The sequence below is a fragment of the Acinonyx jubatus genome, chromosome D1 (genome assembly GCF_027475565.1).
Source record: "Acinonyx jubatus isolate Ajub_Pintada_27869175 chromosome D1, VMU_Ajub_asm_v1.0, whole genome shotgun sequence".
NCBI classification, from domain to species: domain Eukaryota; kingdom Metazoa; phylum Chordata; class Mammalia; order Carnivora; family Felidae; genus Acinonyx; species Acinonyx jubatus.
This window is the reverse complement of record NC_069390.1, coordinates 18,880,805-18,894,781: the sequence shown is the minus strand read 5'-3', so window position 1 is coordinate 18,894,781 and position 13,977 is coordinate 18,880,805. Positions and strand designations below refer to the sequence as shown.

Here is a 13,977-nt window from a genome sequence, read left to right as displayed (position 1 = left end):
AGCAACTTTTGCCACTTTTTAGACAAAAATTAAATTTAAATTGTTTGCTGCATACTTTTGGAAATAACTTCAACCCAGACGCAAACAAGTCCAAAAATCATGTTTACTGGTACTTTTCTAATATTCTTAACCACTGAACGCACAAGTTATGGTAACCTTATTTAAGCAGTATCTTAAGAGGAACAAAAAAATTTCCTGGTACAGCAATTATCACCTGCAGATGGCCTAAAATTAGCATATTGAGTTAACTCCAGAAACAGCTTGTGAGCTGTGAAATGGAGTTCAGATAGATAGTGAGATTTCACAGAAACGCTGGTACATGGTATAAATAACCAGATATCAAGATACCAATTGATGCATACAAAGTAAAATGAGAGTACTAATAGCTTAGTTAAAATATCCTATGTAAAACTTGATGTCAAAGAGAATGCAATTTGATGTGAACATAGGGAAGCTTCTCTGCTTATTTGTATTGTTATTTGTGTACACATATGCAGCCAAAGAAGGCTTGACGTTGAATTTATCATGACTTATAATCCAATTAGAAGAGAATTTAAGCATAGAACGAGGTGTTAATCAGTGCTATAAAAGCATGCAGATTTCAAGTTAACTTTTCTCAAGCTTTTCAGGGTTGTTACTATTTGGCAGGTCAAAAAGCTGGTCCATTGTGTGGCAAGGAGAAATAGTTTAGAGCCAGAATTTGAGAGGAGAAGCCAACGAACAATGCAAAAGACTTTTTCTAAAAAGAATTGAACTTTTTCCCGAGAGGACCTGAGGGATTATTTGGTCAGTGAGCATCCAACAAATATTTCTGGCCCTTTAATAGCTAGACATCGAACACACTTTTTTCCTTTGTCTTTGTGCTAAATTATTTAAACTTGTTGAGTGTTAGCTCACTTCTATAAAGAATACATTTTGGAGCTCTCTTCGGCAGCACAAATCCTAAAGTTGGAATGATGTGGAGAAGATTAGCATGGCCCATATGCAAGGTGACCCAGAAATGCTTGCAGCGTTCCATAATTTTGATGGTAACTTATTGCGGTAATCCTTTTGCAATATCTACATCTATCGAATTGTTAATGTTGTACAGCTTAAATTAATACAATGTTCTATGTCGGTTCTATCTTAATAAAGCTGGGAGCGGGAGGGTATGTTTTGAATGTGTCCATACATTGAAGACCATCCAGAAAACATTTAGTGTTTAGCTGTTAATGTGGTTTTGTAAGTAAGATTCTATCAAATGGGGTTTTATTTGGTCTCCGATTATGGATAACTATTGCCATTCAGAAAGAAAACATTTAATGTATGACATGTACATAGTGTAAGGAAAAAAATAGCTCCCAATGCACGCATTTATATTTCTTTAATATCCCAGCCAAAGTGGTATTTCTTATTGGATTATATTTAAGAGTATAAATTTATGTCATAGAAAAAATATCTTAATTGAACTATAAAACTCTGCACAACCACTAGGTAATAGTCAGATGGTTCTGAGATCCCTGGTCAGAATAAAAGAATCCATCCACAGATTTTGTAGACTTTTCCTGGTAGTTTTCCGGGTAGATCACTGCCCACAAATCCTATCCCTTCTTCTCTCCTTTTGTGTCGGAAGGCTAAACAGTCAGTGGCTACCCCTATGAACTGAACTCCACTTAGCTACTCTTCAGTTAACAGGTCTCATTTCCTGTTACATAGATGTGTGCACATGCACACGCACATATATTCATGCCCTTGGGTGGGAGCGTGTTTATTATCAGTCTTCTTACTCATTCTGATTCTGGTGGTCTCAGGACTTAGAGGACTGAATGATAGCTTCTCTCCACAGACTGCTTGGGGGACCTCTTACATTAGCTAAGCGTTATGGTCCCTGATGAAATGTGCTAAATAAATGTTTTCAGATGTCGCTAGAAATGCATATAATCAATCCTTATCACAAAATACTCCACAACGGTTAATATGCCTGAAGAACATCCATTTATACTAGCATGGGAAGCTGTCCATGATGTGGTATAATATGCAGATTGAATGACATATATAACATGTTGGATGTGCATGCTTTCCTTTATAAAAAGCTCCATTCAACAAAAGGCTTTTTTTGAAGGCCTCAGGTCTATAGCAAAGATTGTAGTTTCTTACAGCCGTTTGCCTTTTTGTATTCTATTCCTTCGGCTAGAATATTTTTTCCTCCTGACGAATTCCTGTTTATTCTCTCAGAACTTAACTGAAATGTAATCTGGGAAGCTCGACCTGATACCCCAGACATGATGAGTCTTGCTCCTAAGCATTAATGCCCTCTGTCCTTACACTCAGAGTGTGTCTTGTAATGATTTGTTTACATGTGTATCTGTGCTCCTCCTAGGTAGTGCACCCCTATTGGCCAGCCCCAGGTTTGAGTAAAGAACATGACCTCGACTAAGTAGGAGAATGTCTCTTTATTACTTCATGTTGCTCAGACCATAAGTTGATATGCATAGAACATTTTAGGAGCTCTTTTTTTCTCCTGGGTTTGATAAAGTAACATCCAGCGTATTTTGTGATTCCATATCTTTAACTCTTATCCATAAGATGAAGATTCTTTTCAAAGCCTTATTGAGGGATAATTTTATAAGCCGTATAATTCACCAACTTTAAGTGTACAATTGAATGGTAAATGAATTCACAGAGTTGTGCAGTTGTCACTAAATCCAATTTTAGAACAATTCCAAGAGGATCCTGACAGAAGTATTTTTAAATACTGACAGAACTATCTGGAAACTTGTGTCGTGGGTTGAATTTGATGACCTCAAAATGGGTCACTGTTTGTGGCTTTGAACTGTGTAGGGCACCACATGCTTAAAGGAGGCCCCGATACTTAGTGGTGCTGCATCATGAAAGAATAGTGCATGCTGGCAATAAGGGATGCTGATTTCTCTTCAGAGGCTTGCTCTGTGCCAAGCTCTGTGCCGGGTCCATTATATACATTACCTCATTTGAGATTCAGAATATAATAACCTGTAATGGAGATGCCTTCTTTATTTAATAATACATAAGGACTCTGCAGACGAGAAGGAAGCTAATTTGACGTCACACTGCTAGTTAAATGAAAGGGCTGGGATATGAACTTGGGCCTGACTTGTAGCACATTTGGCCTAAACGTTCAGTAGCTGTATTTTGAGTAATTACTATGGGGTACCATAAAAAGAGAAATCTTAGGAAACGTGTAAGCAAGTTGGAAGAGTCGTTTAATCTGAAAAGAGAGGAGGTGAGTACACTGTGGAAAAGATCAACTCTGAAATCAGCGTTTTTTTGACTTGGCCCCATCCAGTTTGGTTTGAGGCCCCGTGGGCATATCCTCAGTTGGGTCAGCAAACCTAGAAAAGGGAAGAAACAGGACTGTGTTGTAAAAATTACAAAGTAGCGGAGGCCATTTGGGCTCAGCATAATCTCTGGGTGAGTTTGCTTTGGGAATTGTTTCATCTTTTTATAAAAATTTCTTTAAGGTTTATTTATTTTTGAGAGAGAGAGAGAGAGTGTGTGTGTGAATAGGCAAGGGGCAGAGAGAGAGAGAGAGAGGGAGACACAGTATCCACAGTAGGCTCCAGGCTCTGGGCTGTCAGCATGGAGCCCAGTGTGGGGCTTGAACTCATGAACTGTGAGATCATGACCTGAGCTAAAGTCAGATGCTTAACTGACTGAGCCACCCGGGTGCCCAAGGGAATTGTTTCATCTTTAAGTCTTAAAATGTTAACACTGCTTGGTCTCTATCAACATAAGTGGTCAACTCTATGAGTTAGAATAGGGCTTGGCCGCTGTAACAGAGTCCTTGTAGTGGCCTAAACAAGATAGAAATTTATTTTTCTCTCAGATAAAAAGCTGGATAGGTAATCAAGGTAGGGCATCGTAGTTCTCCAGGCATCAGGGGTTCTGCCTCTTTATCTCTTTGCTCTGCCACCGTTATCACACAGCTCTCATTTTAAGGTTCAAATGGGTTCTTTTGGCTCCTCCCACCACATCAACATTCTAACCCTCAAGAGGAGGAACCGGTAAGGAGGAGGACGTGTAGTTTTCTTTCCTTTAAGGGCATGGCCAAGAAGTTGCATATGTTACTTCTAGTCACATCTTGTTCTATAGGATGTAGTCACTGGGCACATCCACCCCCCCCCCCCCCATTTTATCAAGACAAGTTTAATACGAAAAACGTAGACTTGTATGTAAGAAGGAGGGAGATGTAGAATGCTTTAGACCAAACTCTTTTTTTAGCATTTCTTTTTTTATATGGGCCAGAAGATTCGGCCAAATCCAAAACCTTCTGTCAAAATGATTCCCCTAGGCTTTGAAGACACTTCTTTGTTTCAAAGTTGGCGCTGTGTCAGTCTGTCTTTCATGATACAGTGTCAGTTTGAACTCAGTTTTCCTGGGAAAGTATATGCAGCAGGCTCCCGGCCTGACATCTGGGTTGGGAGTGCTGCAGATTTTACCTTTGTAAAGCTGAATACATTTCCTTTCTTCAAAATATTGCTAGGACAAAATTTACTTTCTCATTGAAGTACTGTTTTCGTTAAGACATAGGAGTATTCAAGATAAAAGGCTTAAAATTCCTGTGTTTGGCATGCATGTAAAGCATGTGACAAAGCAGCGTTTGTTTCTTAGAAAATTGGTGACGTCCCGGGCACCTGGGTGGCTCAGTCGGTGAAGCATCTGACTTCGGCTCAGGTCATGATTTCACAGTTCATGGGTTCAAGCCCCGCGTCAGGCTCTGTGCTGACAGCAGCTATGGAGCCTGCTTCAGATTCTGTGTCTCCCTCTGTCTCTACCCATCTCCCATTCATACTCTCTCTCTCTTTCTCTCTCTGTCTCTCTCTCTCAAATAAAGATTTAAAATAAAAAAAAAGAAATTTGATGATATCTGGGAATCCAGAATTCACGTTCTAACCTCAGTCTTAAACTGTGACGTGGCCTTGACCAAGCCAGTGGATGTCTTAACTTTTCTTAGTTAATAATATCTTTAAAAAATTTTTTTTTAATGTTTATTTATTTTTGACAGAGAGAGACAGAACATGAGCGAGGGAGGGGCAGAGAGCGAGGGAGACACAGAATCCGAAGCAGGCTCCAGGCTCCGAGCTGCCAGCGCGTCGCTCAAACTCACAAACCGTGAGATCATGACCTGAGCCGAAGTTGGACGCTTAACCGACTGAGCCACCCAGGCGCCCCTAGTTAATAATATCTTAAAAAAGAATTTTTTTTAATGTATTTATTTTTGAGAGAGAGAGAGAATGAGAGACAGAGCATGAGTGGGCGAGAGGCAGAGAGAGAGGGAGACACAGAATCTGAAGCAGGCTCCGGGCTCTGAGCTGTCAGCACAGAGCCTGATGTGGGGCTCGAACCTGTTAACCATGAGATCATGACCTGAGCTGAAGTCGGACGCTTAACCGACTGAGCCACCCAGGCACCCCAGTTCATAATATCTTAAAACACAGTTTAGAAGTAACTTCTCTCTCATATTATATGTATTTAATCAACAATTATGACACCCTTTAAAAATGCAGGTGTCTTTTTTTTGTTGTTGTTAAGGATGAGTTTTCCTCACAACTAGCTAGACCAACAAGGGGAATGAATGTGAGGATACACTTAACATTTGCCGTCAGTTGACAGCATTCTTCTAAACGTTTTTTTGATAGGAAAAGGTCATTTGAGCTTTTAAGTTAGAAATCGTCAGTAATCTTGGTTGGCAGATATTTCTTTCCATAACGGATGTTTTTTTCCAGGAGTGCGTTTTAGGAGTCCTGATTTCACCATAGGCCCTTAATTATTTGAAGATCTGTGTGCCAGTGTTCCTTTTCAGGCAAGGCCCATTTTCGCCAAGTTTACTGAAAGTATTCCCAGTGTTATCTCCAGTAATTTCATCTGATTCCTTTTTATGTACTGTTACCACAGCCAAATTATATAGAGCGTATAAAATAAATTGCTGTCTGTCGAGTGGGGCGTGGTTTAGTGATCCCCTTCTGTTTTGAGGGCGTAGCTTCCTTCACTCTTTATCTGTTGCTTGCATCCTCAGCCATCACGAAGGTTTTGTTTTCTCTTTTGCAGATGACACGATTGGTGCTGCCTGGCATGGTGGAAAGGTGAGTCACAAGCTCACACACAAGCACCAGAGAGACAGAGCTCATGATTATTTATAGGGAGAATCCTTTCTTTGCAAAATTCATTAAAGTGACTAATGAACCTGTCCCCCATGTCTTAGCAACAGAGTAACGTGCTGGGCGAGTCACACGGTGGAGCATGAGTCATCTGGTGGTGGAGGCCTTTTCCACTCGATTCCCTTTTTATTTCCCTCTCCAGGGTTGTGGTGGTTCCTTTAGATCAGGATTAAAAAGTCTGCCTGAGTCACCATCACTAACTCAATTGCCTGCTATTCTGAGGGGGTGGATAGAATTCCTGGGGTATTCCCGGGAATGCCTTCTTAAAGCTATATGCTCTCAGAACTAAAATCAGAGGAGTTTCACAAAGCAAGACCCCATCTCCTGGTTTTTTAGTTCTTAATGGGTGAAAGGATATATAGGGAACTTAGGCATGTTATAAAATGGTTATAAGATATCAGACCCACCTTGGAGCAGAAACCCACACCTTGGAGCCCCATCTGTGTCCTAGTTTGAGTCGAGTTCCACTAGGATATGCTAGGTGTCTTCATTTTCATTGAGAAATGTGTTGTAGAGTTCTTCTTGAAATAGCAGGAAGTGTAAAATTGTAATTAAGCTCTGTCTCTCCCTTGGAAAAGCCTGAATGATGTCTAGGCTTTCAAAGAAAACCCGTTGAAAAGATCTGGGCTTGCATCTTGAGCAAGCTTGATCATTTGCTAAATTTAGGACTTCACAGTCATCCTTCCTCTGCAAAAGAGCTTTGAGTTTGGAAGAGATCCAAAGGAATCACGGCTTGGAAAAGGGCAGAGCCCAAAGACCCTATTTCTGTGAAGAAAGCTCTATGACCGGCAGGGTTTACAGCTACTGTTTATTGAGCACCTATTGTATGCCAAGTGTTGTGCTGAGGAAGTGTTAACTCATTAACTTTGATAACCTCCTGTTGTATGAAGGAGGAAACAAGGTTAGGAATCCATTTTATTTGGCATCTACAGAGGCTGGTTGAGAAACTGTGTCTTAGCAGGGTTTTTTTGTAACTCCATTTTATATGAGATTTGGTACATATATTTTTTAATGTTTATTTATTTGGAGAGAGGGGGAGAGAGGATCCCAAGCAGGCTCTGCACTGTCAGCTCATGGCCCGACATGGGGCTCCCTCTCACAAACCGTGAGATCATGACCTGAACTGAAACCAAGAGTTGGAAGCTTAACCGCCCAAGTCACCCAGGCGCCCTTGAGGTTTGGTGTGTTTTAATTCCTTTAGTAAAAATTCTCTTTAAAACCTTCAGACTGCTTTGTGTTGATTGACAGTGGGAGTGTGCCCCTAATGGTCAGATATGGAAGTGACAGACAGTAGTCAAACCAGACAAAACCTCAGGAGATGGCAGAGAATTGGGGTCGACAGAGTAGGACGGAGGAGGGATGAATTTTGGCCGTCATCTTAATGCACTTTTGACATCTGCAAGTGAGTTGACATTAGTTTAGGATAATAAGTCCATGCTTTAAGAACGAAATACTTAGAAACCACAGTTGTGTTATAAAAGGAATTTTTAAGGAATTAAGGATTTTGGTGACATCTGTATGAAAAGAGATAATGGAGGCACCTTGGTGGCTCAGTCAGTTAAGCGTCCAACTTTGGCTCAGGTCATGATCTCACAGTCTGTGAATTCAAGCCCTCCATCAGGCTCTGCTGTCGACATAGAGCTTGCTTCAGATCCTCTGTCCCCCTCTCTTTGCCACTCCATGCCCCCATCTCTCTCTCAAAAATAAATAAACATTAAAAAAAAAAGATAATGGTTGTGAAATAATTTTGCAGATCACAATGGATTTATATAGTGATGGAATTTTAGTACTCTAAATGAATTGAAACCAGCCACCCTTATTTGATAGATAGAAAGTGAGTCCCAAAGAGATTGAGTGCTGTGAACCTTCATAATTAGTACCAGATACAGACAAGGGTGCTAGGAACTTCACCCCTATCTTTATAGACCTAGGCAGCCATGACCACATTTAGAGCTGAAGCATTAGATAAAAACAATGCACAGAAGAGGACCTGAGTAAAGTGTATCATGGAGTGTACAGAAGATGAACTGGATCTTTGCCTTTCGGAAATCAAGTGGATTTTACGCCAAGGTTGAGAAATGATCTGGTGGAAAGCCATCGTAGTCGATGGGCTGAAACCGACACCATAGGGTGAATGTGGCACTTGCTAAGAACTAGTAAGAAACGTAAGTGGACTTTATGAATCACTAGTTCTGGTTAGGAGAGGGAATAGCTCTGTCCCCTTGAACTCAAGGAGTTACTAGTTGTATTAATTAGGGCAGGCTGTAAGAGACCATCGCTTTCATACACAGCCGGTGTGTATCAGGGGTTGGGGCTGTGCTCTACCCAGGCATTATCTCAGGCTCCTTCCACGCAGGGCTGCTCTTCCCTTGGGTCTTCAGTTCTCCGCTGCATTTTCTGCATCCAGCCAGCAGACAAAGGAAGAGAGAATAAGGGTGATTTTACGGGAGGTTTCATGGGCCAGGCCTGGAAGTAGTGTCCATCCCTTCCGCCAACATTCCGTTGCCCACAACTCAGTCACCGGCTACAGCTAACTGCAGAGGAGGCCAGAAATGTTGTTAGCCGTATGCCCGAGAGGAGAGGAATAACTCCAAGGTAAACAATCATCTGAAAGCCTTCTTACTTACACAATATAAATGATTTTATTATACCCTGCCCTTTACACCAGCCTCAAATGGCATATTTCCTATGGTTGGTTTCCATGGGATTCTTATTTCCATTCAGTAACAGCAGAGTCCTTTATAAAGATCCTTTGTTGTTGTTGTTGTTGTTTTCCCCTTTCACTGATTCTACCTCTGATGTACGAGATTTTCCAAACCCTCTAGAACTATAGCCTAGGGCCAGCTGACTATCACTAAACGAGTATCTGTAATTAAACTAAGGTATTATTACCATAGAAGTAGAAAGTGCATAATTACATTATAGAGGAAACTTGCTCTTTCCACTTCTCTGGAATTATAAACATTGTGTATAGCTGGAGCCAGGAGGTGGTTGCCATAACAACCATGGAAAAGCTAAAAATAGCCCCTTTCATACTGTATTGCTTAAGGTGGAATTATGACATGTTATGGTGTTTTAGGGCAGGCAGTTCTCTTTCATGTGGTAAATGTTTGCAAACTTTCTCCAGCAAAGCAGGATTTGTATAATGTATTTGGATTGCTGGTTCTAATTATATGTCTGACCCCTCTGTTCCAGGATTCTTTTCTGACCAAGGACTCTGTTTTGATATGTTTCTTAGTCTTCTTGAGAGTCTCTTAGTGAATTGTCTTTACCAATTTCAGTGTTGTGTTTAAGCTTTAAAAAAAAAAAAAAATTATGGCTCTCCGGAGTACATTTATGCACTCCTTGATAAGAAATGGAAATAGGAAGAAGCGTCATGGAGTCTTTTTTGCACAATCTCCCTTGCCTGTCGTCAGACTCTCTGAGTACAGTTAGTTCCCTCCATTGGAGTCAACCCCGCGTCCCAGTTCTTCATGGTAGCACGTAACACCTCCCTATCTCTCTCCCCTGCATTGCGGAGCAGAAGGTACCTGAGGAAGGTGGAAATCAGTGACTTATTCAAAGGAGACCTATCACTTCCTCTATGGCAGTAGTAGTTTCACAGAGCTGTAGACAAGGATACTGCAACAGTCTGATGGAGTAGTGGAGCATTTATAGGAAAATAAAGGCTTGGCAATTGTTTTTTTAAGTTTATTTATTTTGAGAGAGAGAGAGAGAGAGAGCAGGGGAGGGCAGAGAGAGGGAGCGGGAGAGTCCCCAAGCAGATTCCACAAGGTCAGCACAGATGCTGACCCGATGCAGGGGTTGAACCCACGAACCATGAGATCATGACCTGAGCCAAAGTTGGACTTTTAACTGACTGAGCCACCCAGGTGCCACTGCTTGGCAATTTTTTTTATCCAAGTGACAATGAAGGAGAGTATTAGGATGGGGCTTTCACAGGTCTGAGGGAATTCTACCAGACAGCATAGCTGCAGGAAGCTGTAATTACAAGATGCTGAATTTTATAGGGTTGGGTGCGTTTAATGTTTGGCTTGTGAAAGGGCTAGTAATTGAAGAGAATATATTTCTATGAAAAGGTGCTTCCTTATCAGCAGTGGTGTTTCTGCTTTGTTTTTGCAGTATTTTAGTTCTGGTGGGCCCTCAGTAATTTGTACCACTGAGACACCATCGTGTGGCTGTTAGCAAGTAAGCAGTGTGATGAATGAAGAATGTTATATCACAGAAAATATTACTTGACTTGTTTATTTGGATGTGTGTCATAACAAACTGGAAAGTATGAAGTATGAGCAACATGAGTCTTCATTATGGAACTTCAGCAAATATTGTTAATGTACCTTCCAATCTTAGAATTGTTCCCCAAGTCCCCGGAAAATGAGAGATTAACTAAGGTTCAGTTTTATGTTTGTTTTCGTGTGCAATTAAGCACAGCCCATTTTGTCCTTCTGCTTGATATAACAGAGCTGTCGTGAGTCGGCCTGTGCCATGGAAACTGGTTTGACGTCACTAATTCTGCTTAGATGGAGGATTAGAGCCAGACAAAGTAGTTGATTTTAAAGACGAGTCCTTTGTGCCTCGCAGCCCCAAATGCTCATCCCCATCTCGACATGAAGGATAGATACTGTATACAGTACAAGGATTAAGACGGCTCCACCCGTGTGTTGTTTATGATTCAGACAAAACTCAGCTGAATATTATTACCCTTGGAGAGAAAGAGAGAATTCTGTGCTGTTGTGGGTGTGGGTGTGGGAGGAAGGTTTTTGCTAGACAAACACGTGTGCTTCTCGTTAGCACAGAGTTTTCGTAGAGAGGTGTCTCACTGCTGTCATTATGACAATTATAAATGCCATCATTGTATTTCCTGAGGTCTGGTGCATTCTTGCTCTAGACTTTGTTGGTCTTGGGGTTGTTTAATATATGCTAGAGTGCAAATACTTTGTTTTGAATAACGTTCCCTCAAATTCTGACTTTTCATGAATTCAAACTAACTCTACGTCCCAGAAATTTTAATCAGTGTATATTATTGGCAAAACAAAGATGTTAGTTGCCTCAAGGAGTAAACAATTAAAGGAGCATCCCTGCACAATTGTGACATATTTGACTATTAGTCTATTATTTTTGAAAACGGGAAAGAAGTTTTTACTGTCTTTAAACACATTTTCCTGGATCGAAGTCATGGCTTTGTTGAGTGAAGTCTTAAGAGTGTGTTTTGATGAGATCCAGATTTAATTTTTAAAATATATTTGATAACGTTAAACTTTAATTTTGGAAGACTTTTAGGTTGTACCTCATTTGTGAGGAACGAAATTAAGAAAATATAAGATTTTTGTTCAAGGGCACATGTAATCGCTCCAGCCAATCTAAGTATAAGGGAGCATATAATCCAGGTGAAAACAACAGTGATATACTACAGCTTTGGTGAAAAACAACATCATCTGCAACTAGCTTCTTTCTTCGTTTGCTCCGAATGAGTGAGGCCGTAGCAGTTCCTGGTTGTATGAGAAGTTAAAGGAAAATGCTACCTAAAAGCTAGAAGGATGCATAGGGCTCAGGAAGGGGGTACAACTTGTTGGGATCTGGGGTTACTTCTCAGGAAGCATTCTGGGATGTGTAAGATACCATAGCTCTCTTAGCATGCACTTGATTGGGACACTCTCTGAGTTTAAAGGTGACACATTACAATATATCATAAAGAGACTTCTCTCTCTCTTTTTCTTTTACAGATTTATTGAGATACGTTTCACATACCCTAAAACCCACCCACTTAACGTATACAATTTGGTGGTTTCTAGTATGTTCACAGAGCTGTGCAACCGTCACCAGAATCTAATTTGAGAACATTTTTAACACCCTGAAAAGATAAAGATGTTCTAAACATCATAAATTAATACTCCATTAAAAGTCTCCAGTAACCAAAGTGGCTTTTAGTCAAATTTGATCAAAGGAGTTTCTCACAAATATAGATAAAATCAAAATCTTAGATAGTCGTTGCTAATTACTGGTTTTTTATCTTCGGGTGATAGGGTTCTAACTCCTGATAGACACTCTTACTCTCTTATCAATATTTAAAACGAAAAGGCTTTTTCTGTCTCTGAGACACAAGCAAAACACACAAGAATGATACAACCAATACAATGACTAAATATTTCCAACTTTCTTTAAAACCCTAATATAACGTTTTTAGATTTGAGATTTGGTTTCTGTGACCAAAATGTGAGCAGATTTCGTTGCTTAGGAATATTACTAATAAGCACTTCAGTTCAGAATCTAAAACCAAAGACACCTTGTTTCCAGCGACACAGTAAACTGAGGGTCCAGACTTCTGTTTGATGGTTGAAGTGGCATCTCGCCTAGAGGCTGGCAGATGGACTGGGTGACCTTTGGGGATTATTTCTTTTCAGATTTGCGTCTAAAATAACTTAGATGCCATTTAATCATGTTTCTTTTATTATTTTGCATAAACAGGGTCTGTATAGTCCTTTTTTAAAAAAAAATACTGAAAAAATAGATCTTGGGGGAGGTAAATTCAGACAGAGAACAGTGAGAATCTGTGTGGAAGAAAAGGAACCTCACTGGGAGGATAGGAAGTAGGTAGGGTTGTTTGCAGTGGCTGGAGGGGACTGGCAGCGCGCCGCACCCCCCCCCCCCCCCCCCCCCCCCCCGCCTCCCGTTCCCTCCTCTGGGAAGAATGGGTTTGGAGGGAAGGAGTTGGTTGTTAATTCTGTTTAAAATTCCTAAAACCCTAATTCCACATGTTACCCAACCCTTATGTACTTGCTAACAACTAGTGTATTTACAGCATTGCTTTTCTCCGATTAATATTCATTCATTAATGAAATTAGTAGTTCCTGGTAACTTTCTGACTTTTAGTTTTCAGTAATCTCTAGGAGTTACTGTAGAATTGCCCTTTGCCCTTTGGCAGAGAATATGGTTTGATCTCCTATAGAGTCACATGACTTTTCAGTCAGCTCTTTGTTTAGTGCCTGAATATCTACAACCTAGAGGAAGTAGGAGGGCAGCACGTAACTGTTCACTCATTGCCAGGAGGTTTTGTTAAGTACCTGTTACATGCTCATGACTGTGCAGGAGGTTTTGAGGAAGAGTGTAAGACAAGGGCTATGGTATCCAGAAGCTTATGGTTTTGTTGAGGGAGAAAAGCGTGTATACACATACAGTGATTAAATACTACAGTAAGGTAGTATGTGATGGATGATAAACCAGAATAAAGGCATCAGAATATTGAGAGCATTTCCAAGAAGGAGGATTCTTGGTGATGTGGCCAGAGAAGACCTCAGACAGGAGAGATTAACTCGAGGAGACTGTAGCTCTGATCTGGTCATGCCCTGCATTGCTAAAACAGAAATGAGCTAATTGCAAACAGGAGCTATTTTTAGTTGATTGAGTTATGCCTCCTTCACTGACTGAGTGTATCATGTGCTGATGAAAGGCAAGGAGTGATGTGTGCTAGAAAAACAGCTATGTTCTTCTGTTTCAGGTAGTTCTGTATCTCAATCTGTAATTTACAAATGGTTGCGTGTATGATTTCATTCTGTTGACTTGGTGCATTTTCCTTTTTAGATCGAAAGGGGCCATTCTGAACATCTCCTCTGCCAGCGGCCTAGTCCCTGTTCCACTGTTGGCCCTGTACTCTGCGACCAAGGTGAACAATTTTTTAGTGAATCATGTCAGAATGAGAATGAGGAATACTTTTCGGTCTGAGAAATAAGCATGGAAGCTTCTTGAAGTTCTGTTCTTGGCTGTTTTCAAATGGACTGGGAAGAAAAGGAATGGGGCACCGTGA

The 13,977-nt window shown here is 40.7% G+C and overlaps 1 protein-coding gene and 1 non-coding gene across 3 annotated transcripts in view; both read left to right on the top strand.

Moving 5' to 3' along the window:
- HSD17B12 (hydroxysteroid 17-beta dehydrogenase 12) overlaps positions 1–13,977 on the top strand; it is a 165,109-nt gene that overhangs the window by 133,390 nt on the left and 17,742 nt on the right. For both annotated transcript variants that reach the window (XM_053203279.1, XM_015075703.3), the window contains 2 exons: positions 6,067–6,101; positions 13,755–13,836. In XM_053203279.1, the coding sequence (XP_053059254.1) occupies positions 6,067–6,101; positions 13,755–13,836 (117 nt within the window). The remainder of the gene's footprint in view (positions 1–6,066; positions 6,102–13,754; positions 13,837–13,977) is intronic.
- LOC113603524 (U6 spliceosomal RNA) lies at positions 919–1,024 on the top strand. Its single transcript, XR_003425122.1, has one exon. It is a non-coding gene; the product is annotated as a U6 spliceosomal RNA (small nuclear RNA).